The sequence below is a fragment of the Channa argus genome, chromosome 9 (assembly GCF_033026475.1).
Source record: "Channa argus isolate prfri chromosome 9, Channa argus male v1.0, whole genome shotgun sequence".
Classification (NCBI taxonomy): domain Eukaryota; kingdom Metazoa; phylum Chordata; class Actinopteri; order Anabantiformes; family Channidae; genus Channa; species Channa argus.
In genome coordinates this window covers 9,565,367-9,591,444 of record NC_090205.1, presented here as the reverse complement: position 1 = coordinate 9,591,444, position 26,078 = coordinate 9,565,367, and the positions used below count along the sequence as shown (strand labels likewise).

The 26,078-nt window shown below is 38.7% G+C and overlaps 1 protein-coding gene across 10 annotated transcripts in view; it reads left to right on the top strand.

Moving 5' to 3' along the window:
- Positions 1-4,548: 4,548 nt before the first annotated feature.
- Positions 4,549-26,078, top strand: part of usp9 (ubiquitin specific peptidase 9) — a 34,366-nt gene continuing 12,836 nt past the window's right edge. For 5 of the 10 annotated variants that reach the window (XM_067516128.1, XM_067516123.1, XM_067516127.1 and 2 more), the window contains exons 1-26: positions 4,549-4,969; positions 9,000-9,262; positions 10,811-10,956; positions 11,357-11,436; positions 11,977-12,089; positions 13,369-13,587; positions 14,468-14,583; positions 14,671-14,922; positions 15,026-15,161; positions 15,254-15,406; positions 16,185-16,289; positions 16,453-16,659; positions 16,761-16,897; positions 18,194-18,232; positions 19,781-19,914; positions 20,059-20,149; positions 21,390-21,503; positions 21,588-21,816; positions 22,340-22,435; positions 22,533-22,744; positions 23,071-23,311; positions 23,462-23,611; positions 23,981-24,101; positions 24,209-24,339; positions 25,392-25,670; positions 25,807-25,932. In XM_067516128.1, coding sequence (XP_067372229.1) covers positions 9,167-9,262; positions 10,811-10,956; positions 11,357-11,436; positions 11,977-12,089; positions 13,369-13,587; positions 14,468-14,583; positions 14,671-14,922; positions 15,026-15,161; positions 15,254-15,406; positions 16,185-16,289; positions 16,453-16,659; positions 16,761-16,897; positions 18,194-18,232; positions 19,781-19,914; positions 20,059-20,149; positions 21,390-21,503; positions 21,588-21,816; positions 22,340-22,435; positions 22,533-22,744; positions 23,071-23,311; positions 23,462-23,611; positions 23,981-24,101; positions 24,209-24,339; positions 25,392-25,670; positions 25,807-25,932 — 3,723 coding nt within the window. In that variant the 5' untranslated portion in view covers positions 4,549-4,969; positions 9,000-9,166. Of the gene's footprint in view, positions 4,970-5,042; positions 5,060-8,999; positions 9,263-10,810; positions 10,957-11,356; positions 11,437-11,976; positions 12,090-13,368; positions 13,588-14,467; positions 14,584-14,670; positions 14,923-15,025; positions 15,162-15,253; positions 15,407-16,184; positions 16,290-16,452; positions 16,660-16,760; positions 16,898-18,193; positions 18,233-19,780; positions 19,915-20,058; positions 20,150-21,389; positions 21,504-21,587; positions 21,817-22,339; positions 22,436-22,532; positions 22,745-23,070; positions 23,312-23,461; positions 23,612-23,980; positions 24,102-24,208; positions 24,340-25,391; positions 25,671-25,806; positions 25,933-26,078 lie in introns of those variants that run through there. The other 5 variants (XM_067516130.1, XM_067516126.1, XM_067516124.1 and 2 more) reach the window with 4 other exon arrangements.

Here is a 26,078-nt window from a genome sequence, read left to right as displayed (position 1 = left end):
CAGCCATCTGCCTTGACCGGTTGGGGTGAGTGGAAAGTGAAGGGAGAAAAGAAAAGAGCAACAAAAAGCAACAGTGGGGACAAATAAATGTATAGAGAAAAAGAGGAGGGGAGCTAATTGCACTTGCGGGAGTCCACCAACACTCTAAACATATAGCGACACCACTGACCAAAAATTTAATCTCTTCCTCGTGAACTGCTTTTGCACAGCATTAGCAGAAAATATGGAAATAGAAAGTGGAGAAAAAGTCAACAACAAAATCGCTATTATGGTGATTCTCAAAAGTGTGGTGATTGAAAGCATGCATGTTTTATATGAGCTGGCTATCAGACTGAAGACCTGCATGAGCCGAAAACATTTTGTGGCTTGTTTTTTTCCTGATTATGTGACTCACTGTACGAGTCCATGAGTATTTCGGCACCTACTCCGTCTGCACATTTCCACTCACTCTTTAGAGTTAACATCGGGATGACATAATGAACAAGAACGTTACTTTTGACTGAGCACCTTATGGGTTTTGGGACTCGTGCTTTCCTTAGTTTCCGGATGATGTACTGGCGTGTTTGAGCCTTCTTGGCCACCGATGTGCTGTTATAGGTCCAGGGGATGGTCCTCTGAGATGTGGATGCCTTGGAATTTGGCTCTGCTCAACCTCTCCACTGTTGATGGTCAGTGGAAGATGCTGTGACAACACTCTATTTGGTCTTCCCTACATTGAGGAAGAAATTGTTGTCCTTACACAACTGGACCAGTTGGTTTACTTCATTCCTGTAGTTGTCTTCATTGTTATTAGTGAAGCGACCCACCACAGTTGTATCATCTGCAAACCTGATGATGTGGTTGGTGCTGTAGGTTTGCACACAGTCATGAGTAAGCAGGGTGAAGACCATCGGACTAAGCATGCACCCTTGTATGGCCCCTGTGTTCAGTGTGATAGTTCTGGAGGTATTGCCACCGACCCGAACCTTTTGTGGCCTCTCTGTTAGAAAGTCCAGCACCCAGTTACAAGAAGAGGTTTTGAGTCCTAAGTGATTGCTGCTGGTTAATGATTGTATTAAATGCTAAACTAATATCAAAGAAAAGCATTCACACATATGAGTTGATAGAGTCCATGTGGGTAAGGGCTGGATGGAGAGATGCGATAATGGCATCCTCTATGGACCTTTTTGAACTGTAAGCAAACTGAAAGGAAGTGGAAGGAAGTATGTGCTTATTATTCATGACCAGCCACTCGAAGCACTTCATGATGATGTAGCCAGTGCTACAGGCTGATAAACATTGTAGTATGATGGCCGGGACTTCTTTGGAATGTGCTTGTAGGGGCTTTGAGAGACTTGGGGACAAACGTTTGGTATAGGGAGATGTTAAAGATGTCAGTCAGGACATCTTTGAGCTCCTCAGCACAGTCCTTTAAAACACGACAAAGTATTTTGTCCGGTCCACCTGCCTTGCTTGGGTTGATCCTGGAGAGGATCCTCTTCATGCTGGATGGAGCCACATGGCCTGTTCATCCGGAAGAGGAGTAGACTTCTGTACCAGTGTGTTGTTTTGTATATCGAATTGGCAGAAGAAGTCATTGAGGCTGCTCAGCAATGTGATGTCACTCTCACAGGTCTGTGTGGTTGGTTTATAGTCCGTGAAGGTTTGGATGGCCCACCAGAGATACTGTCCATCTCTTGTGTTTCGGAAGTGTCTGGATATTTTGTTGCTGTATTTTTTTTTGCCTCCCTGATTCCACGTTACAGGTTGTGTCTGGCTGTGGTCTACATAAAGAGACTTGGCTAAACAAAATTTTACAATTACAAGGCCTCTATGTACCTTTTGTAGGAGCAAAGGCTGACATTGTTCTCATTTTTTAAAATCTATCTTTCATATTTTTAGTTAATTATGAAAATGGGTTTTGAGTTGCAGTGGAATCTTTCTTTGCAGAATTGTAAGTGGCCGCTAGGCAAAACTGGCTAAAGGGCTGAGAGGTGGCACTTTCTCCAGTTGTCTTCATAAACCCATGATTCAAAGGTAGCTCAAAGTGGTTCCTTTTACTTTGCTACCGTACTCAAAGGTGCTGCTGAGATTAAAAGGTACTGCCTCAGCCAGTTATATGTTGAATTGCATTTTGCATACATAAAGCACTAATTTCTGAACCTGTGCCCATCCAACACTTCAAACACATGGTTCACAAGATCACCAAGATGCAAATGCATAGTTAGATGGACGCAAAACTTACTAATCACGAAGTAATCATTGAATCATTGATCGGTCACCGAAGGTTTTGACTGCACTTGTCTATATTTAGTTAAGTTAGTTTATTAACTGCAACTAAAAATCTTTTTCAGCATGGAGTAATACAATTATTATAGTATTTATTTATTGTTATTTGTTATTTTTTGTGACTAGTAATGCCACTATTAAATGTTTTGAATGGTTGTCAAACCACAACATTATTCAGTTAGCTGTAATGTAAGATTACAAAAGTTCTTCACATTTCATAAAACACAACATCCACTGTTTAATTTCTGAGGGACGTAATTTCAAAGGGGATAGGAGGTATGAATATATTATAATTTTAATTTCTTTTGGCAGTTTCTCTACTCATTACATCCCTCGCATACAGACAGCTTCTATTAATAAACCTGCGGTTATTCAAATTATGTACATCTCTAAGTGTAGGTAAGTCCCCTTTAGACCAAGACAACCCACAGTGAGGACGGAAAGAACATAGTACAGGATGGTAAGTGGGCAGAGTGACATGTTCACAGGATTGTGTTGTATTTTCAATGGGCCTTGCGTTTGCCATTTGAGTTTGTCGAAACAGACCTGGTGTCTTTCTATTACTTCTATTTTATTCCTCTTGAACTGAAGACTCTCCATTTTAAAAAACTGTAGAGAACACATTGGCTATAGAAATATAAATTATATTTTAAAAGATACACACTAGTATAAACACATACATTGAATAAGTATTTATTGTCTTTTACAGACTTAGTTTGGACTGTAGGCAGCCACTACTCATGGGTGCTTTGAAAGTGGTAGAAAACTAATTCTCTTTGGTCATTAGTTGGCTGCCTACAGACCTATTTATTACAGGGCTTTTGTATTAGATCACAGGGCCCTATACAGGTCTTTCCATTTTTCCAGTCTTGGTGGATGATAAATAATTTGTATTACTAGCAAATTTGGGGGTTATAATGTATTCCAGGAGTAATGTACACAGTGCACAAAGATTGGTAGAAACATGTAGTTAACCCTTAAGAGTCTGCAGTTGTTTTTGAAAACTTTTGAATTTTGGATTAATGTACCACATTAAAAGATGTTTACCATTGACCCAGTCATGTGATTTAATCACGCCAGCGTCATCGTATCAACAATAGGGGGCGTAGTGGTTCAGTTGTAGAGCATTGGGTTGGGATGTAGAAGGCTGTGTGCTCGAAACCCACCCCAGCCGGTCCCTGAAGGGAGATGCCGAAAGCCTTTGATCAGACCTGAAATCCTATCCTTTAGCCTAAAAACACCACCACCAAAAAAATAAAGTGTATGGCTCCTGTTGATATGATCATGCTCAAAATCAATGGCTTTTGACTTGTACCTTCAGGGGTCGCCACAGTGGAACGTGTTCTGCATGTTGATTTGGAATGAGTTTTTACACCAGATGCGCTTCCTGCCACAACCCTCTCATTTTTTTTTATCCGGGCTCGGGACTGGGGCCAGGATTGCCCTTGGTGGTCGAGGCCACACCTGTTGATGTAGGACGCGTGGTCGTCTGCATCCCAACCCAATGCTCTACCACTGAGCCACCAGGCACCCTTCCCTATGTTTTTCAAGTCTCTTCTACCAAAATAGTCACATGCTCATATGAGCACAGAACAAATTTGGTTTTTAAAAGCTTTTACTGTGCGTAACCATTTGGTGCAAAATTATTCAAAAAAAGTATAGTCGAACTTCATAGTTGACTTCACGTTTTTGTCTTAGATAGTATATTCCCACTTGAATGTCTTTTTACAGTAAAATTCCGTCTTAGTGTTTTGGGGTATATTGCGGGTAACACTGCAAAGATATTAATTGTAACCATCTTGTTAACTCTGAGCATGTCAATTTTGGTGGTTTAAGAGACACTTTTATCCAAAGTGACTTGAGGGAGAAAACATTAAAACAAAGTGCTATGTATGAGATTCATCAAAAGCAAGTGCAAAATAGAAGAGATAGAACAGTATAATAGTTGTTTATAACTATAATTTAGTCTGGCTGGACATGTGATCCTGTCAGTTCTGTCTTTTGTCTGGGTTTCGTTTCAATCATACTTTATTTGAACGATGCTGAAACGTCACTTTGTGTGCATTTGCTTGCTGTTTTGTGTGTGTGTGTATATGTGTGTGTGTCTGTGTCTGTGTGTTTTATGCATAGACTGTTCATTTGTGACCACCGTGCGATAGGAGGCGATATGATCAAGTGTGTCAGGCAGTTTTGCCTTTTATCGCTTGGTTTTCAGCAAACTACGGATTGGGGATCCGTGCTGGAACTGGAGTCACTTATCGGAATTGAGAAGGATTTTATGCCTTTTCCATTCAGCGGGTGTTGTGTTTGCTGAGCTGCACTCGGTTGCGCTGTGAACTAGCTCATCGTCAACGCTAGCTGTTGTTCTCACCGTGGTCTGGCATGTTTTGCTGAGCATCATCTGTGCCCGACTGCGCTTCCGCCATGTTGAACTGATTCAAGTTGTGAGTGATTGCTGGGACCGAAGTGACAAGCCTCAGAAATCGGACTAGATAGAGTTAGGGGGCTGTTACCGCGCCGGTGACGCAGGAAAAACACCCAGAAGCAAAGGAAAAAACGTAGGAATTAGATCTTTCTAGTAACAGGTTTGTGTCCTGCGAAACTGTCACAGATATAGGCCGCGTTTATGCCAGATACTACGACACCATCGTTCAAGGCTGGACATAGTCCGTGAATAGAGGGGGAAGTCATCAAATTCCTGGTGAGTTGGTAGCTAACTAGCTCGATACGTTGACTGGTGGTTGTTAGCTGGCTACAGCTAGTAGTAGCGTCAGCTGGTGGTGGATCCAAGGTAACATTGCCGCCTTTGGGTTGATTGTGTTATTCAAGGGATGGGTGGTTGTTATTTGATATTTAGTGCTTATTTGTTATTTGGGAATGTCAACGCCATTAAACTGCAATTCACGATCTGGATAGTACCTGTAGTATGATTAGCTTACCCCGCTGGAATCACTGAATCCAAGCTAGCGCTAGCTACCCGCTTGTGGTCCCCGGCACTGTCTACAGACTGAAATGGAATATTTCCTTTTAACGCCTTATGTTTACAAGTTACTGGGATTCAATTATATCCACTAAATGCATTGTTTATATTTCACAAGCATCAATTATATAAAAATCACATTGCCCATAGTATTTTTCTATAACTTGGGGATTCAAGGTCTTATTTTCAGTTTGTTTAGTTTGTAAGTTAGCGTTGGACGATACAGGTCAGAACATTAAGTGAACTGCATTTCAGGAAATAGACGACTCCTTTATTCCTAACATGTTTAACATTGTCTAGTTGCGATACTTAGTTGGTTTAATTTATAGTGTGCGTTGAAATATTTGCAAAGCTAAAGGCTTATTTGCAGAACGTTCGTTGTATAATTATAAAACGAAGTTGTCGAGTCATATCAGCAAGCGGGTTGTCAAAATAGAAATGTAAGCTAGCTGAATGCAGCTCCGGGTATTTATTCGGACGTAAGCTAACGGCTAACGCTAGCTAACATCAACTGTTTATCTAGATTACTCGGCTTTGGCACGAACGGTGCGAGGGTTAATTTCAAAAGGCACAACAGGAACGTTGCTTGTCAACGCTAACACAGGGGAAGTGATGTGAGATCGACGGTTATTTTTGTTATTAACCAAACCCTCGGTGTGCTCTTGAGCTGTTCAGTTATATAGCGAAGGTTTATTCGGCTACCACAACGTCAGGCCCAACCGAAAAATGAGGCCTGCGTGTCTCGGCGCAAGGGGTTTTGGGCGACAAGGCCTTCACTCCTCTGCTTCTGGGCGGATCGCCTTGTAAGCTAACCTAATGTTAGTGCCGCAGCTAACAGGCTGCAGGCGTTAACTAACTAACCCACCAGCTGTTCACGGTAGTTAAGGCGCTGGTTTCTAGTGATAGTTATGTCACGTTCATATCCCTCTTTGCTGTATCTGCACCTGGACGGTCGTATTTTAAAGATTTGGAAGACAACAAAGATAATGTTACGTGACCGATGTCTTCACCCATGAGATGTTTTTAAATAACACCAACGTTAATGTTTCAAAGCCGGTTGAGTCTGCAAAGTCCGCAGTTGTACCTAACTTAATGTTAACCTGTATGTCACTCTTATCCATACTGATAAGACATAACATGATGTTTTCTGTGCGTCATGAAATTAACCCACCCCATTCCCCATTAGTAAATAGTTACTGAGTGGTTTCAATGACAGAAGCTTTTATATAACGTTACATGATGTGCCATTTCTTTCTCAGTAAGTTAGGCACTCATCATATTTAACATCGAATGATGCCTGTAATATAGTGAACTATCTGTAGTGACAGCTGCAACATTAACCTCAGATGTTGAAGCAAATGTCACAGGCCACCTGTAAAATAGGAAATAATACAGTTTCACTACCCTCAAACTAATAATACACTGACAAGTTTTTGTTTTGCCCATTTAGAATTTTAATAGAAATTGATCAGTTTAGTACACTCATCCTAAATTGTTGTGAAGCACATTCGTGCAAGACACGCTTTTGGCAAACAGTCATGTCCTAGAAAAGAGGAAATATTAGCAGTTATTAGTATTGTTATATTCTCATGTTTTGGGTTACCTTATTTGTTTGCAGTTTTTTTTTTTTTTTTTTTTGCATAATGTGCACCAAACCGGATCTGGTGAATTATTGATGTTTCTCTACATAAGTCTAAAAGCAACCAAGTCACGTCTTCTACCCGTAATGATTCACTGCACCTTACACCTTCTATCGCAGCGATTGTTATAAAAGCAAATTACTGCTACTGTAACAGTAACGCAAGTCTTTTTCACCTTGGATTGCAAACTTAATTTAAAAAAAAAAAAAATTATTCTATATTTTAGGTCTTAGTTTGATTAATTGGATGCGGAAAGGTGTGGCGTTGATTGCGTTGACATAAGTGCAGTAATGAAATCATCACACGAAATTTGCCCTTTCTATATCTTCCAGTATTTACGTGGGTTTTTACTTGTGGTTTTGTCGTCGTCCAGTGGTAAGCTTGTAGGAGGCAGGAAATAACAAATAACCTCTCAGCTTATTTTAGAATAGTATTTGACTTGAGTTTTGCTGCTGCCCTAAAAGAAGGATCACGTGCTTAATCAATGAAGTATATCATGTTTTACCTATTCAAAGGGGAATTCCATGGACTTATTTTCTTTATTTTATCCACTATTTCTGATAGTTATGAAGACCTTGCACTGACCAAGTTGTTTGTTGAGAATTGAGAATGGCTAGGCATTGACACATAGGCAACAGGGTAAAGAAAGAACACATGCAGTCAGACAAGCCTCCAGGCTTTTGTCTTTGTTTTAAATAGTTTTTCATGTTAAACTTTGTCAGTTTTGGTAGAGTGAGACTGTAAATAATGTCCAGGAGTTTGATTTGCAACAAACATGACTTGAGTCAAACAGGGGCAGTTGCAGTTATGTTAAGCCCCTTAACCATGAGCTGCAGGTTGCATTTGCAATAAAAGTTGAAATGCACATTGTATTCCCCAAATCTTCTATGGCAAACACACTGCAGTTTACAAACTTCCTTCATTAACTTTGCCCTGCCTACCACAATCTCATATGCTTAAACAGTTTTCCTCTGCAGTTAAGGGGATATTGCTACTTTATCTGTTATTGAAATACCAGATAATGTAGTTTAGATAATCTGGTCACACTGCTTGTTTGTCTTTAAGTGTCTGATCATCTGACCTCTTATTCTTGTGTTACATTTAGCTGTAGGATATAGCAATGTCACAATGTGCCCAGTGACATTAGTGACCACAATATTATTGCAATAATAAAAAAAATTGTTAATAAGAGAGTATGATTCAGACTATTTAGGGTTTGTTGTTGAAGTGGTGGCAATTGCCACATTTAAATTAGCTCCTAATTTAGAACAAGTAATGCATCTATTAATCAGGTGGCAGGCATAATGATTATCATTACTAAAGAGATAATAGGAAAATAAAAATACCAGCGTATTTAATTCACTACCCCTCATGACATGTATATCACCATTTCACTCCCGAGGCAGTATGTCTAGCCTCTCACAAATTTGAGGTGATACTCATGGCTGGGACTTGATGAATTAAGGTAGCCAGTGTCCTGTGATTGTTTTCCCAAAGTGACCATTTGGAGGTTTTATATTAGCAAGCTACAACAGAATTTAAAAGTTCAGATTAAAGCTAGCTTTTGGAAGATTACCTAAATGTGATATTCAACTATACCTCTCATCCAGTTTAGTACTTGTAAGTAAAAATAGTAATAGTGGGACATGAGACAAGATTTGAGTTTAAGACAGATTTAGTACGTTTGGTTATTGAAAGCTATGTGAAAATGTGACAGTTATATTATTTGACATAATTATGTTGTTTCATGCATGTGGGGAAGAAGAATTGTAAATATGAAAAAAAATGCAGCGGGTAACTTTGTTACTGTAATAAAATTAATGAGTCAGGAATAGTTTGATTGCTACCAGGTATTCTAATGATATTTAAATTAGTGGCTTATATCAGACTTTCACAGCATTGCTGGAGCATCCTTATTAATAATCCAGCTTTGAAGGCCTGGATTGGCTTAATTGTTAGCTAGCACAGGCATGTTCAGCACGGTTTGATTTAGATGGAAATTTCTTAAGGAACAGATTATAACCATTTGTTAACCCATTTTGCTTGTGTATTGCAAGTAACATAACCACCTAGTTGATAATTCTGACCTTTATCCTTCTTCCCTGCTTCAGGTTATGCAATGGTCTCAGCGGCACATCCAGATCTCCAGGTGCTTGTGTCCCTCTCTTGTGTGTTCGGGTTCTCTTCCCGCTGCTCCACAGCTGAGGTGGCTGTGAGTTCCCTCCTGGCCTGTGCTCCCTAAGAGGCCAAGATTGCCAAGATCTGCCCTGTGGCGAGCATGACGGCCACCACGCGTGGCTCTCCGGTGGGAGGCAATGACAGCCAGGGCCAAGCACCTGATGCTCAGAGCCAACCCCCACTGCCACAGAACCAGGTCAGCATTCTCTTTCCAGCTAATACTCAGCATGCACCCACAGTTATTAATAATTTTAGCTTGTCTGTATTTTGCCAGAATTTTCATCCCAATTATTCTTTTGATTTTGTCTTAAATCAGTGTGATTTGCACTTCTATTCTCTTTGCACATTATTAAAATAACCTGTTGTGTTTTCTAATGTTGTTTTTGTTAGTGCAGACATTGCAGCACAGATTTTTATTTTAACAGATATTGCCTGTACCTAACTGCAAGCAGATGCCCAAAGGGGTGAAAAGAGGGGGGAGGAGGGAGCGGAAAAGAGGGAGAAAGAGAGTCAAGGCGAGGCATCAATGAACAGAGCCTCTTGAGTGATGGATAAAGGATATGTGTGTTTCTGTGCATGTGTGTGTGCAGGCCTGTGTTGGTTAGAGATGAGACGTGAGAGGCAAGCTGCCTATGTAGGTCAGCCAAGCAGAAGGAGCCTTCACCACACACCCCCACATTTCATATTTTTGTTATGCATCTCTATGTGTGTCCTTTTAATCTCCTATACACAGCTGCTTACACCACCACTGATGTTCATACACACTAGATGAGATGAAGAAAGGAATGGTCACATTGGTGATCACAACCATATTCATAGATGCACATGGTTGCTTTTGTTACTCTAACACCATTCCACGTTTTCCATTTGACAGAACTGTAACAGAGATATGCCCACATACTACCACATTATTACGTCTAAAACCATCATGCCAGCCCTCAGTTCTTAGTTCCTTTGGGTAGATTGGATGAAAGAGCATTGTTTGTATGACAAATACTATCAGAATGAGGATTTGAATGGCTTTGTTTTTAGGCCTTTTAGGAGAGACACCTGTCTCTTTATACCTGCTGTGCGTGTCCAAAACAATTGAAACCCAACCCGCATACAAGAAGCAGGCTTAGCTTTTCACTGGCATATGTCACTATAGAAACAAGTGTTCATAACGGCTCTAAAACTTCAAGGCTTGCTTTGAGGGTCAGTAAGTCAGTTCTGATTGGATCAAAAAATTCTACCAAAATAACATTTGCACTTAAAAATGCATTTTATGTTTGCTTCTGTTTTGGCATAGATTATGGTTTAATCTATACAGGAAAACACACCCACTTATAAAATGTACACTAATGCTGTTGGGGAAGCAGTGAGGCAGTCTGTTTCACTGTGGGCCATTCAAGGACGTGTTTTGTTTTTTTGTATCGACTAGTATCAGCCACAAAATAACAGATCTATATCTATTCCCATAAAACATAATTCCTATTCCATTTCTATAATTTTACATTGAACAAATATTTATAAATAATATTAATATTTTTAACCTGGGTTAGATAACTGAAGGAGTGACTTTTGTTAACGTAATGACTGACAGTTGTTTTTTTGGGGCACTTTTGTTTTTGATACTTTGCCTGACGTACCTCTTCTTTCACATTTTGGTTTAATACATCCACAGATATTATTAAGGCTTGTCAGATGTTGATTGGGTTTCTCTTTTTGTGTGTGTCTTGTGTCTTTTTTTTTTTTTTTTTTTTAGACATCATCCCCTAACTCATCTAATGAGAACTCTCCAGTGAGCCCACCAGATGAGCAGGGCCAGGGGGATGGCCCCCCTCAGCTGGAAGAAGAGGAGCCTGCTTTCCCTCACACTGACCTAGCCAAGCTGGATGACATGATCAACAGGTATTCAACAGGCTGCATAGTAGTTCAGCCCTTTTTCAGCACTATGACTTGCAACAAAAAAAAAACAACAGTGTTGTTGTTTTTTTTAGTACTTAATTCCACACACTCCGGTTTTCCCTTCTGTTTACAAAATTTTCAATAAGTGGAAAAGTTTTACTATTAAAAACATTATTAAAAGTAGCTGATGCATCGTCTCTTAACTACTCTCTACTGATTTTGTTTGCCCCGTTTTAAAAGTTGCTTCACATTCAGTGTGAACAGATCACAAAGAAAATATGCTTAACAGCAAAATAAACTAAGCTCTATCGGTTGCAGGCATATATTGTCCATGAAATATTCATGCTTTTACATGTGTAGATCTGTCTTTTCTGAATATTTATGTTCAATTTTTTTTTCCCAGGCCTCGTTGGGTTGTACCAGTTTTGCCAAAAGGAGAGTTAGAAGTGCTCTTGGAAGCTGCTATAGACCTGAGTAAAAAAGGTAAGAATAATCTTTAATCTTTCAAATTATTTTCACTGATTAATTTGAAAGTCTATAGCTTTTCATAATTCTGTCAGGAATAACATTGCTATTGGATTGTTAATACATTTTTGCATTGCCTTTTTTGTTAATGGCTATGTTTACATGCACTTAAGTAAACATAGAAAACCCTCCCATCCAGTAAATGTGAAATGTCATAGTGTGACTGAAGTCAAATTTCAGATATTGATCTTTTTTGACTGAATAGGAGTCAAATGACAACAGAACAGCTCATGCATCGGCCATTTGCCAACTGCAACACTTAAAATTAAATAGTCTAATATCTTGTCTATATTGGCTTTGAATGTAATCTTAAAAAATTTAATGTAGGGGTATTAAAGATCACTGAATATACCTCTCTAGAATTTGCAGACAACCTTTGTCTGGCTTGTTATGCCATTCATGCTCTTAAAGCTGTGTATTTACAAATAAATCTAATTCATTTGCCATTGTAAAAAAAATTTATTTGAGTGGTATTTTGAAAAATGCCTTTCCTTGCAGGACTGGATGTGAAGTGTGAAGCATGTCAGAGGTTTTTCCGAGATGGTCTGACCATTTCCTTCACAAAGATCCTGACCGACGAGGCAGTCAGTGGCTGGAAGTTTGAAATACATGTGAGTTTTCATTTTTGCTTAGTATTTTGGTTAATCAAACTCTTAGCTTCTTTAAATTAATGCTCCTAGGCTTTCAAGAAGTTCAGATAAAATGATCAACAACTTAAAACCTTAGAGTTTATGAGTTGAACAATGGCTCTACACAAGCTCAAATTTACAGGTAAAATCTTCCCTGATAATTGATAATCATGTTTAGAATTTGCATCTTCTTTCAGTTTCCACAGAGCACAACAGCTACTCCGTACTATTTCAAATGGACAGGGTTAAAAGTGTTATGAAAGGTTGGGGGAAAAAAAAAAAAAGGTATCATTATCAGGCGGCACTAGTCAGCATTTGCATCTTATCTTCACTTATTCTTTGACATCTTTGCCATAGCTGACTGTCAGACTACAACCTGTACTCAGACAGTGATCTCTACTGTAAATTTAGTTTTTTTTTAGTTTTTTGTATAGCAGAGGGAAAGAGTCAACACCAGCAGTGATCAATTATCTTTTTGTTAAAGGTAGCTGAGGCTGGTTGTTGTGTTGTAATAGGTAGGTTGATCTGTGGAACCTTTTCGCAATAAACCGATGAGACACACAAGGACTTAAAGGAGAATTCTTATAAACTCTATAACTGAAGACCCTAAAATCTTCTCTGGGATACTTTAGATCACTCACGCAACAGGAGATTTTCATGTTATTGATGTGAAAAGGCAGGTTTTTATTTGTTTCTCTGGTTTGAGATGGAAGTAAAGACACTAAGCAATTAAGTCTATTGAGAAAAATGTGAGACTTGACAGGTGGTTTGTTTTAGGATTTTAGTATGTGGCAGCTGCTTCATCAGGGGTTGCTTGACTGCAGGGTAACTGGGCAGAAGCCATGAATAATATAGTATTTCTCATATTTCCAGGTACTTTGTACTAATGAAACACTATCAGTTATAACACTCAGTTTTTGAGAACAAAACAAGAACCAGTGGTATACAATATTTAAATAATTGACCCAAACCATTGAAATGATATCCTAAGTTATTTGGGTAGAGCCCAGTGTGCAAAAGTTTTAAGGTGTTTAATTATGTTATTTTTTCAAAAAGCAGTCACTGCTCTATGAACTAAATTTGTGAGTTGTAGATATAGATAATCAATGCTTAGGTAAAGGAGAACATTCTTTTTCTTTTACTAATCTAGGGATTGATCAGTTTTTCTGATGAAAGACATATCCCAGCAGGCCTTTGTCATTCTTCTAGTCTCATTTTCAATCATTCTAATGCTCTTCTGCCTGAAAACCTTGCTTGACAGAGATGTATCATCAACAACACACATCGTCTGGTGGAGCTGTGTGTGGCCAAGCTCTCTCAGGACTGGTTCCCTCTACTGGAGCTGCTGGCCATGGCCACAAACCCTCACTGCAAGTTCCACATTTACAATGGCACTCGGCCTTCTGAGACCGTCCCTGCTGGAGCACAGCTGGCTGACGATGAGCTCTTTGCCAGACCACCAGACCCACGATCTCCTAAGGTGAAAGACCACAACATTTGACTAAACACTGAAAATTTTCTTTCAAAATAATGAAGTTTTTATAAGGTAACATGAATCTTTCTTTCTCATCCTTTAACTCTTTCTTAAAACTGACTTTCTCATTCTCCTCATTCTGCAATCTGAGAAATACCTTAAACACAGTATACACTCAAGATAGTGCCCATCTACTAAATATATTTGTTATATCATATATTTTTAGCTATGTAGAAAATGTTGTTTTGAACAGTCACTGAGAAAAAAGAGTGGAATTTAATTCTTAATCTAAGGGCCCTTTGTGAAACTAAGACAGTCCCTCTCTGGAGTAGCCTGATATCAAAAAATAGGAAACCCATGTCCATCAAGATACTAAGTGTTTATGTCAGAAAGCATTGGGTTAAAAGAAAATATGCATACTCCAGAGAATAGGAATTTTACAATGAAAGAGTGATGAATACAGCGTGGGCCCAGGGTCAGCATGAACAGTACTGCCGCATTACTTGGTTGTCTGCCTCTACTGGCAGGGTGCCCAGGACTTCTTAGGGTCCCACAGTGCAACTATTAAGTCAGATTTTGCTACTGTCTTTTTTTTTTTTTTTTTTTTAAGTTGATATTCAGACCTTACTAAAATTGTAACTACAGTGCAATTTTTTTTATTAGTTATTTAAAAAGAGCATTTACGTTAGGCGAACTTTGATTTACCTGCCCCCGCTAAACACAGTCTCTTCCACAGTACCTTTGATCCTGTCTTCAGATAAATTACAGGAAGAGCACCACGGAAATATATTGTATGCTTGTAACTAGGAACTTAGTTTGGAGAAAAAATGTTTTGACTTGTAACTAAAACTAAAAATATGTTATGTTTTTTTTTTTTTTTTAACAGGGCTGGTTGGTGGACTTAATAAACAAATTTGGCACGTTAAACGGGTTTCAAATGTTGCACGATCGCTTCATGAGTGGCCAAGCACTGAACGTCCAGATCATCGCTGCACTTATTAAGTGAGACTGTTTTTGATGAAAAGTCATTGTGGATAGGTTGTGTCAGTGATCATGTTATCAATTTTATTTGCTGATTTTGTGTTACAGGCCTTTTGGCCAGTGTTACGAGTTCCTCACATTGCACACAGTAAAGAAGTACTTTCTTCCGGTCATCGAGATGGTTCCCCAGTTTCTAGAGAATCTCACTGATGAGGAGCTTAAAAAAGAGGCCAAGAATGAAGCCAAAAACGACGCACTGTCCATGATAATAAAGTCTTTGAAGAATCTGGCTTCTCGTGTACCAGGGCAGGAGGAGACGGTGAAAAATTTAGAGATTTTTAGGTTAAAAATGATTCTTAGGTGAGTAAAATTATGTCTCTTATTGGAATTCTTTTTCATAAAACAAGATTTCTGGGAAATAGTGTCACGATAAAAATGTAATGCACTCAACTTTATTTTACAGGTTATTGCAAATTTCTTCTTTTAATGGCAAAATGAATGCACTAAATGAAGTTAACAAGGTTATCTCCAGTGTATCATACTACACTCATCGGCATAACCCTGAAGAGGAGGAGTGGTTAACTGCAGAGCGCATGGCGGTAAGTTCGAGTTATAACTTTTGTATTTTACATAAAATAGTTCCGTCTCTAATGTCTACTTCTCTTTTCTGTCTCTCCTTTCCCTACCTCAGGAGTGGATTCAGCAGAACCACATCCTCTCTATTGTGCTAAGAGACAGTTTGCACCAGCCGCAGTATGTTGAGAAACTGGAGAAGATCCTTCGCTTTGTTATCAAAGAGAAAGCTCTTACAATGCAGGATCTGGACAACATCTGGGCTGCACAGGTACAGTAAAACTGACACTGTTTTCTTGTGAGTTCTTTTGCCAAAACAAACATGGCCATGAGCAGTGTTAAACAAATACAGCAACTTCTGCTGAAAAGAACTAAAAGAAAATGAAAAAGAACCAAACACAGATTTAGGCTAAGATCCTGAATGGAAAAGTGTGAACAACATGGACTATAGCGCTTACCCAAAAATGTGAAGTTTAAATAACTTGGAGGAACAAAGGGAACTATACTATACTATATATAACTGTTGTTGTTGATCTCAAAGTAAATGGCTCAAAACCACAGACAATTTTTCCACTTTTGCCTACCTGCAGAGGCTAACGTGGTATCGGGTTCAGTTTTACGGTTTAAAGAACATAAATGCAGAATTGAGCTCCATGCCAGATACTGGTATCGGCATTAAGGCATCCCTAGCGTCCACCTATCCACCCTGTTTCCATGAACAGTGCATGGAAAAGGAAAATAATCTGCATAACAGGCAAGATGATTATGAGACCAGTGTTTTCCATCCAGTATGTTATTTTAAGGGTCAGATAACCTTAATAAATATCAAGAGCATTGGTCTCAGTAAAATTGCAGTTTATATTGTGTTACTTGCTTTAGCTTTTACTGCTTCACATGTAGAATACAGCAATATTACACTTTATTTCAATTCTTAAGCTAAACTGCTGTGAATTGTCCTCAGTGCAATATGTCCTTCTGAGTGTTGAGGTGACTGTATTGTTGTGTTTTTTTTTTAACCAAGCAATGTTTTTGTCTTTGTACATCTTCAGGCTGGTAAGCATGAGGCCATTGTGAAGAATGTCCATGACCTCCTGGCCAAGCTGGCTTGGGACTTCTCACCTGAGCAGCTTGATCACCTTTTTGATTGTTTCAAGGTGAGGAAGAGTTGTATTCATTTAATAAGTCACAGTTAATAAAGGCTACACACTACCTATACATATTGTTGGGATTGAATTACACTGGAGTTAAGGTGTAACATCAAAACAACATACTGTTGTACCTGCTACTTTAATATCTTACCTTGTTCCTCTTGTGCAGGCTAGCTGGACCAATGCCAGTAAGAAGCAGCGTGAAAAACTTCTGGAACTTATCCGGCGCTTGGCTGAGGATGATAAGGATGGTGTGATGGCCCACAAGGTCCTTAACCTGCTGTGGAACCTGGCACACAGCGATGATGTGCCTGTGGACATCATGGACCAGGCTCTTAGTGCTCACATCAAAATATTGGATTACAGTTGCTCACAGGTACACAACGGCTTACTGTTAATGTTGAATAGTTTGCAGAATAACAGATGAAAGAGTTATTGAACTCCAGATACTGATGATGATTACATTTTTACACACAGGACAGAGACACACAGAAAATCCAATGGATAGACCGCTTCATAGAGGAGTTGCGAACCAATGACAAGTGGGTGATCCCTGCTCTGAAGCAAATCAGAGAAATCTGTAGCCTGTTTGGAGAAGCCCCTCAAAACCTTAGGTAGGGTCATGGTTAAAATCTCTCTCATCTTGCATGATTAGATACAGCATGATTCTAAAGTTGGCAAAAACGTGCACAGTTCATTTGGTTCTAATTTTTTGTTTTGTTATTCCAAATTATGAATATTAATTGTGCACACAATGCAAAAATACTTGTATAAACATCAACCAGAATGTTCTTTTACAACTTGACCTTACTGACATTTTAATCACATCTGCATAACAGGTGATGAATGACAATTCTTAAGTGTTGTTAGCACAAAACAAGGCCTAGCAGTACATAGCATTACAACATAAAATCAGAATATTTCTCGGCAACTTATTCCAGTGAACATGTTAACTACCCAACAAAGCTGGTCAATACACACATTTACTGCAATTACTAAAAGGATTTATCTTTACTTATTAAATCAAATTATGCAATCACCTACCACACTGCTGCTGAACATTCCCATGTGTGATGTGAAACATCCCCTTAAACTAGTGTAAGTATTACACTAGGTACTTGGTATTTCTAGGGAACAGTGTAGGACAAGCGAAGCTCATTTTTATCTTGAAAGCTGAAACATTTTGCAGTATCAATGTTAACAGTAACTGTAGTTAAAGCTGGTGCTTGGTCCTTGATGGTTTTAGTTGCAGTCCTAACCACTCCAAGTATTTGCCTAAACACATCCAACTATTGGCATTCTACCAGTTGAAATGGCTATTTCTGTCTTCATCTGAGTCTGTTCAGGTCGAAATGTCTTAATTAATATTAACTCAAATATTATTTATTAAAACTATGATTGTTTGTTTATTTTATTTTGATTTTATATTTGTATTTTTAGTAAGGTTTTTTGTTTTACACAGAAAACACATGTCTTATGTTAGGGGTAAATTTAGTCTCACAGTAATAACTGTTCTTTTCAAGTGTCCAAAAGCTATGACAGGCAACCACAACACCAGGACCCTGAAACTGAAGCACATTGATTAAAAGCAAATCTAATTTATTTTATGTACATCTTTACTTTTTATTGTGACACGTCACAGTGTCTTCAGTTATTTCTTATACATGCTGATAAGAACAATAGGTTTGGCATAATTCATATTCTATTAATTGATCATATATTCAATTCTATTAATAAATATGGTTCTAAAGTTCTGTAGCACCAAACAAAAGAAATAATTACTGTAAAAAATAATACTGTAAAATTGATATGAATATAATGTCCAACTCTAATTATAAATTGTTTTGATTTGACACAGTGTTTTTTAATAGTCACTGTAGCAAATATATAGCATGCCTGTTGTTTTTCAGAAAGAAAATGCCAATTAACATACAAACGAACTTAGTGGGGTAAGTTTTATTGCCAATTTCAGGGTTCTGCCTATTTCTGTGTTATGTCAAGTCTGACTTTCTCTTTGACATGTTTATAATATATACTATATAAAATGTAAATCTCTGTCATGAATCTGCTTAAGCAGTTCTTCTTGGGTTTCATCTCAAATGACTGATTCCTCATTCAAGCTCCTGTTAAAGGTCCAGCACCTGTGTAGTTCAGTCAAGCAAGATATTGAGACACACTGCTAGCTAGCTAACCATGCAGCTCTAAATTTTGGGGTAGTGCAAGGAAGTCTTTATCCATTAATTTCTTTTTAGCAATTAATGTTGTAACAAATATAGGCTTAATTACATATAAAATGATTATTTAACATACATTTTTATTTTATATATATATATATATATATATATATATATATATATATATATATATATATATATATATATATATATATATATATATATATATATATATATATATATATATATATATATATATATATATACACACACACACACACACACACACACACACACATATATATATGAGACTACCATTTATATTAACATCATCAATGATTATCCTTGATTCTTAGACAAGCTTATGTTTTTAATTTATTTGAGATTTTAATAAAAATGCCTAAAGGTTTAAGTAGTTGTTAATATCAAATTCAGTTTTAAGTTGGATTAAATCTAGGTGTGGCCACTGAACTCCGTTCCTAGACATTGTAGAAGGATTTCTTGGGCTAAACTCCTTATTTTGTAATTTCTAGATTAAGGTTTCTTTACTAATTTCTCATTTTATATAACACAAGCTATAGTGAATGTGCAGAATATTGCTTCAATTTAGTCAGCATTAAAGCTTCTTAAGAAAATAAAAGGTCCTTTGAGATGGAGCCCCATTCTTCCTGATCCCAGCTCCTTTCAGCTCAAGTCACTTAATGCAAAAATATCAGGGGTATTTCATGCCTTGGACCCACTTCTCAGATTTATTTTTTATTATCACTGTCAATTGCATCAGTTAATTGTTTTCTTACTTTAAATGTTTATTTAGATTTTTGATTTTGGAAAAGTTAGCACCATTAGAATCTGTTTTAAATAGCAGTTTTACTGCACAGCACACTGTAACCATTCTTAATTATTAAGCTGGAACCAAAGTTTAACTGCAGGTTTTTGATAAATGTCAGCCAACTATTTTAAAAATTGACATTGCCATTTTGAAACTATACCAGATTCCCTTGTGGCCCTTGTGTTGTATGGTGGCAATCAAAATTGAAAGATGAACTGAAGTTTAAGTTAATAAATAATGTTCTGTGGAAACAAGGCAGGAAATGTCCCCTTATTGATATGACTGCCTCTGCTGGTTACTCTGACATACATACACACAAACACAAATATGCCAAAAGCTGCTTTCTGTATGACCCAGATAAAAACAGATGAGAAATCAGTCATGCTCTATTTCCTTTATCTGAAATTATGTTGCTAAAAGTATATAATGTCAGCTTCATTTTTACTGTTTTTGTCCCCCTTACATCACCACTCCCCCTGCTATTCTCTCTCCAGTCAAACCCAGAGAAGTCCTCATGTGTTTTACCGCCATGACCTGATCAACCAGCTGCAGCATAACCATGCTCTAGTCACCCTAGTGGCTGAGAACCTCTCAGCTTACATGGAGACCATGAGGCAGCTCTCCAAAGGTACTCTACCCATTTACCAGGTTCAAAAGTGGATCTAACTTTTATATATATATATATATATATATATATATATATATATATATATCATCGGAATCAGGAATGTGCACTGTCTGCAGTCTCATGGTCACATGTATAATTTTACAGAAGAACAGGCTGAGTTTGATCCCCAGACAGTCAGGCCAGGAAGCCGCTACAGCCATGTCCAGGAAGTACAAGAACGACTGAACTTCCTCAGGTAATACTTATGAGATAACTGACAGTCAGTCAGGTGAGTGAGCAGGGTATTAGGCAAATGTTACAGTAAACATGAGATTCCAGGTAGTTGTTAAAGGTAGCTCGTTATTTTTAAGTTAATTCTGAGAATGGTGAAGGGAAAAATCTACTCCAGAGTCTTGGGAGCCAATGCTAACTATAAGCTGTAGCACAGCAAGTGACAATAACAGGTGCTTTTTAAAATTAAGTTAACACTCAATAATTAGTGGAAACACACTTGCCTTTACGCACCCTGCAACACACAGCAAGCACAGTAATATATTTTGCTGTAGCTGTAAAAAGTTATGATTTTTAGTTAGGAAAGTTAGAAATAATTTTACCATTCTAAAAAATCTTGTTGAATTCTTGATTGTACAGCAACCTCTTTCCCTTCATATTCAGGAAAAAAATGCAGTTTACAGATCACTTCAACTGTGTAACTCCATTTATGCATTAATGGCGATCAAGAGGTAACTGCAACCATAGCCTAACTGAACATGCATAATTAATTAGGTTGTATTCCCATTGGCTGGGGTTAATTGTTTAGGCCATACCTCCAGCCAATCAGAGTAAAGGCTCTTGAAAAATGCAAATATGCTAATTAGCCTGATTCTAAGAAAAGGGAGTCTGGGTTGTTTTGTAAAGATAGATTTAGAGAAGTCTAAACAACTTTGCTTGACTAAAATATCATAGATATGTTGGCCATAATGTTAGCTCTTTGAAATTACTTAAATACTTGTCAGTTTATGTTTTTATGTGTTGGCTTACATTAACTGCAATCAATTGCCAATGCAAAAATCAACCTAGTTACTATTGCTACCCATTCCAAAACAAATTTGGTCAATGGCAGAAGACGGCGATAGCACAAGGATAAGTGTAATCTTTATTCTTAAAAACCTACTGTGTAGTTTAGATTTTTGTTTTTACGTTTTAAATTATATTTATGCATGCTAACATAGTAAAAAAATACAGTACAGAGTAATTACTATATTAAAGCCCTAGTACACTCAGTCACCCCAAGTATATGGAGGCTGCACAGTACATTCCCAGTTTTGTCTGGTTGCCTCTAAGCTGCTCCACTAAAAAACCTTCAAGGACAACCACACTTGAAACACCCAGCGACACCACCACCAGCAGTTATGATACAAGTCTGGGATTGACTCTGTGACCTTGTCTCTAACGTTAAGGCTCCAGAATTGATTTTCTGTCTCTTATATTGCCAGGTTTCTGCTAAAGGATGGTCAGTTGTGGCTGTGTGCACCCCAGGCCAAGCAAATCTGGAAGTGCCTAGCTGAGAATGCAGTATTTCTCTGTGACCGAGAAGCCTGCTTCAAATGGTACTGTTCTGTTGGATCACTTAGCTTGAATGCATGCCCCTTCTTATCTTTTGAATGATATGTCACCATCCTGCCACCCCATAGGTACTCCAAGTTGATGGGTGATGAGCCTGACCTGGACCCAGATATCAATAAGGACTTTTTTGAGAACAACGTTCTGCAGTTGGACCCATCTCTGTTGACAGAGAATGGCATGAAGTGCTTTGAGAGGTTCTTCAAGGCTGTCAACTGCAGGGAGGGCAAGCTGGTGGCAAAGCGCAGGGCCTACATGATGGATGACTTGGAACTAATAGGCTTGGACTACCTTTGGAGGGTGAGATTTGTTGCAAAAGGCACATACAAACTATGTTGTTATTTACTTGGCTGGAAGGCAAATCTCAGACAGCGTTTAAGCTATTTTACTTCCTTCCTTTTCATGCCCAGTCTATGATTTAAATATTTTTGTCTGTGTCATTTAGATAAATGGCTAAACTGTTGATATGTGTAGGATAATTGCATGACAGTTTGCACTGTGTTCCACTTACCCCTTTTGGGTAATTGGTCAGAATGGTTGCAGCATTATTGCCTTTCTGTGTTGCACATGTAAATGGAATAACAAACAAAAATCCCAACAAGGCAGTCTCACCAATAGGACAAGGTGAAATAAAACCATACTAATCAAATGAAATATCAATCTCTTCTGTGCAGTGACAACTTTCTCCTCTTGTGTTCTAAGTATTCAGTAACAAGGTTCATGTTTGAGTGCTTCTGTTGTCCACAGACATCTGTGCATGAAAGTTGGACTCTCAGATTGTTGCGAGTGCTACTTGGAAATTTAACTTTCTACCTCTTCCCAGGTGGTAATTCAAGGAAGTGATGATATTGCCAGCAGAGCCATAGACCTGTTGAAAGAGATTTACACCAACCTTGGACCGAAACTACAAGTCAACCAGGTATGAGACCTGTTCTGTTTAACGGGAACATTGATTTCTCTCTTGGTGACATGACAAGTTACTCGTCGTCACTTTTATGTGTTTCTTGTCCCTTTAGGTTGAAATTCATGAGGATTTCATTCAGTCATGTTTTGACCGTCTGAAGGCATCCTATGACACCCTGTGTGTGCTGGATGGAGACAAAGATAGCATCAACTGTGCCCGTCAGGAGGCCATTCGTATGGTGCGAGTTCTCACTGTGCTCAAAGAGTACATCAATGAGTGTGACAGTGATTACCACGAGGAAAGGACTATACTGCCTATGTCCAGGTACAATCACTATGAGACAGTGTTACATTTAACCTGAATAGAAATGATCTTGTCCCTTTCAATGATTGAGGCTTCAAAATTTAAATTCTCTCCAAGTCACCTTGCAAGGCCATAATTTTGTAGCATAATATGATGCAAACAAAATTATTACTCATTATAATAGTATATTAAAGTTTGCAGAATGGTTCTCAAATGTTAGCAAACATAAATGAGGACAGGGCTACAGGACAATACAGTACAAGTCTATTTTATTCACTTTTATTTAAACCACCATGTGAGGTAAACCATGTTTCACCTTGAACACCTTTTTTCCATTTCTCTTGCAGAGCTTTTCGTGGAAAACATATCACATTGATCGTCCGTTTTCCCAACCAGGGGCGTCAAGTAGATGACCTGGATATATGGTCACACACTAATGACACAATTGGCTCGGTTCGCCGTGGCATTCTAAACAGAATCAAAGCCAATGCTGCGCATACCAAGATAGAGCTGTTTATTGGTGGAGAGGTTGTTGATCCAGCTGATGACAGGAAGCTGATTGGACAGCTCAATTTGAAGGACAAAACGGTGAGAATGTGATCTTTTCTAGCACAAAAATATTTGGTGAGATGCTGTGTTTTTACAAACAGAAATGCTGAGCTTTAGCGTGTGCATGTGTGTACAATAGTTTCCACCCATTAGATCAGCATGTACTCACTACAATCTGTTTTTGTATAGCTGATTACAGCAAAGTTGACCCAGGTGAGTGCCAATATGCCCTCAAGCCCAGACAGCTCATCTGACTCATCAACTGGCTCTCCTGGTAACCATGGAAACCACTACAGCGATGGACCTAACCCTGAAGTGGAGAGCTGTCTTCCTGGTGTGGTGAGTTTGCAACGCAGGGCCAGTTGACATAGTACATCCACTCTTATGTTGTGATAAGTGATGTTTTAGTTTAAATAAAACTGCAAGCCAGGAATCCAGAGCAATCCCTTAGTTGTAATCAAGATGGATTAAGAATTGAATTGACCAAGGCCAATTGGCCAAGATTCTGAATTAGGAATTAGGCTTGTAAATGTTATGAATTAAGATTTAAAATGTTAAACATTTTTCTTATTGTGAATATATTTTGTGAAGTAAAAACTTAATCCAATTAGATAAATTGTGTCCATCCCCTGAATGTATGGCACAGTGGTGTCTGTGTGTGTCTGTGTGAACAGAACTAATCGAAACACCATCTTCCCCATTATTCAGATTATGTCAATGCATCTCCGCTACATCTCCTTCCTGTGGCAGGTTGCAGACCTGGGCTGCAACCTCAACATGCCTCAGCTTAGAGATGGAGCTCGAGTTCTCATGAAGCTCATGCCCCCAGGTATGCATGCAGCAGTGCTTGCAATATATATCATTTGATCAAAAGGTCCCACACAATGCCCACACAAGCAGTGCTGGCTTAATGTGAATGCTTTTTTGTACCTTCAGATAACACTACAGTGGAGAATCTGAGAGCTGTGTGTCTGGACCATGCCAAGCTTGGTGAGAACAGCCTCAGTCCTTCACTGGACTCTCGTTTCTTTGGCCCCTCACCCTCTCAGGTGCTCTACCTCATTGAGGTAAGTCTTGGCGGGGCTTTACATCACAAGTTGTGATATTTTTCTGCTCTGATAACTACAATTTTATATTTCATTCTTGGCATGACTAAGATACACACTTCCCTCCAAAGGTATTGGAACAGTGAGTCCAATTATTTTGCTGTAGAAAAAGAAGGTAATGGCCTGGGCTTGCATGGCTTCTTATGGGCCAGGCTCATTAATTTTCTGTGATGTACCAGATGATGGCAGCCACGGAATCAAGTCTACAGAAACGATTTGTCTGCCAATTTAAAGAAAGATGCAACCAAACTGAGTGGGAGATCCTTCATTATGCAGCAAGATAATGACGCAAAACCCACAGCCAAAACAACAAATGAGTTCATAAGGGGCTAGAAGTGCAAGGTTTTTCACTGGCCAAGTCAATCTCCAGACTTAAACCCTATAGAGCATGCACTTTACCTGCTAAAGAGGAGACTGAAGGGAGTAACCCCCCAAAACAAAGGACATCTGAACGAGGCTGCTCTAATAGCTGGGAAAAGCATCACAAAAGAAGAATTCAAAAGTTTGGTGATGTTAATGGGTCACAGGCTAGATGCAGTTATTGCAAGCAAAGAATTTTCAATTAAATGTGAAGTCTTATTCATTTTAATCTATTCTAAGTCTACCTGTACCAATACTTTTCCTCACATGTAAAATGAGCGGGTTCAAACACAAGGTGCTATCTTCTAAGTTGTGTATCAGATCCAGATGTTAAAAGCTGAAATGCTGATCTAATCATTTGATGTCAAACCCAAATGTTTTCAGTCTTCAGCAAAAATAAAGGAATTGGCCTCACTGCTCCAATACTTCTGGAGGGGAGTGTAATACTGTATGCAGTATGTATTTGTAAGTAAATAACTAAGCTAGAAAACTACAGTGGGGAAAAAACATTGATTCCATGTCCCACATTTTCTGCCATTGCACAGAATACCTAAATGCCCGAGTTGTCCTGCTGTGTAAGACAAGGCTCACTTTGTCTGTCCCACATGTGTTGATCTGTACGAGGGTTCACACTATTCTTGCACATGTTTCAGGTTGTGTATGCCTTGCTAATGCCAGCAAGTGCCACTCTGGGTGAGGATGCTAGTGACTTCCAGTACAACTTCTTGAAGAGCGGTGGGCTACCCCTGGTGTTGAGCATGCTCACCCGTAACAACTTCCTTCCATCAGCAGACATGGAGACACGGCGTGGGGCGTACCTCAATGCACTAAAAATTGCCAAGCTCCTGCTGACTGCTGTAGGATTTGGACATGTGAAGGCAGTGGCTGAAGCCTGCCAGCCCAATGCTGAGGGAAATATTCCTGTCTCTCCGGTTAGGCAACATACATAACTCTAAACAGTTGCATACCATTATAACTAGCTCCTCATTAGTGGATCTTCTGTATTTTTATTCATGTGTCTCTGTCTATGTCTTTTCTCCAAATGTCCCTGATCTGTCCTGTCTACAGATTAATCAGGCCACACATGACCAGGCCCTGGTCCTTCAGAGTGCACTGCAAAACATACCTAACCCTGCCTCAGAATGCATGCTCCGAAATGTAGCCATCCGCCTGGCCCAGCAGATTTCAGATGAGGTAATAGAAGGCTACAGGTTTTCTGATAAATGTTAAGATTTGAATACTCTCAACTTGTATTGGAAGTAGTTTTTATAGGCATCATATACCAGGTTGTATGTGTCTAATGACTAATTGTATATGCCACTCTAAAAATATAACATTTT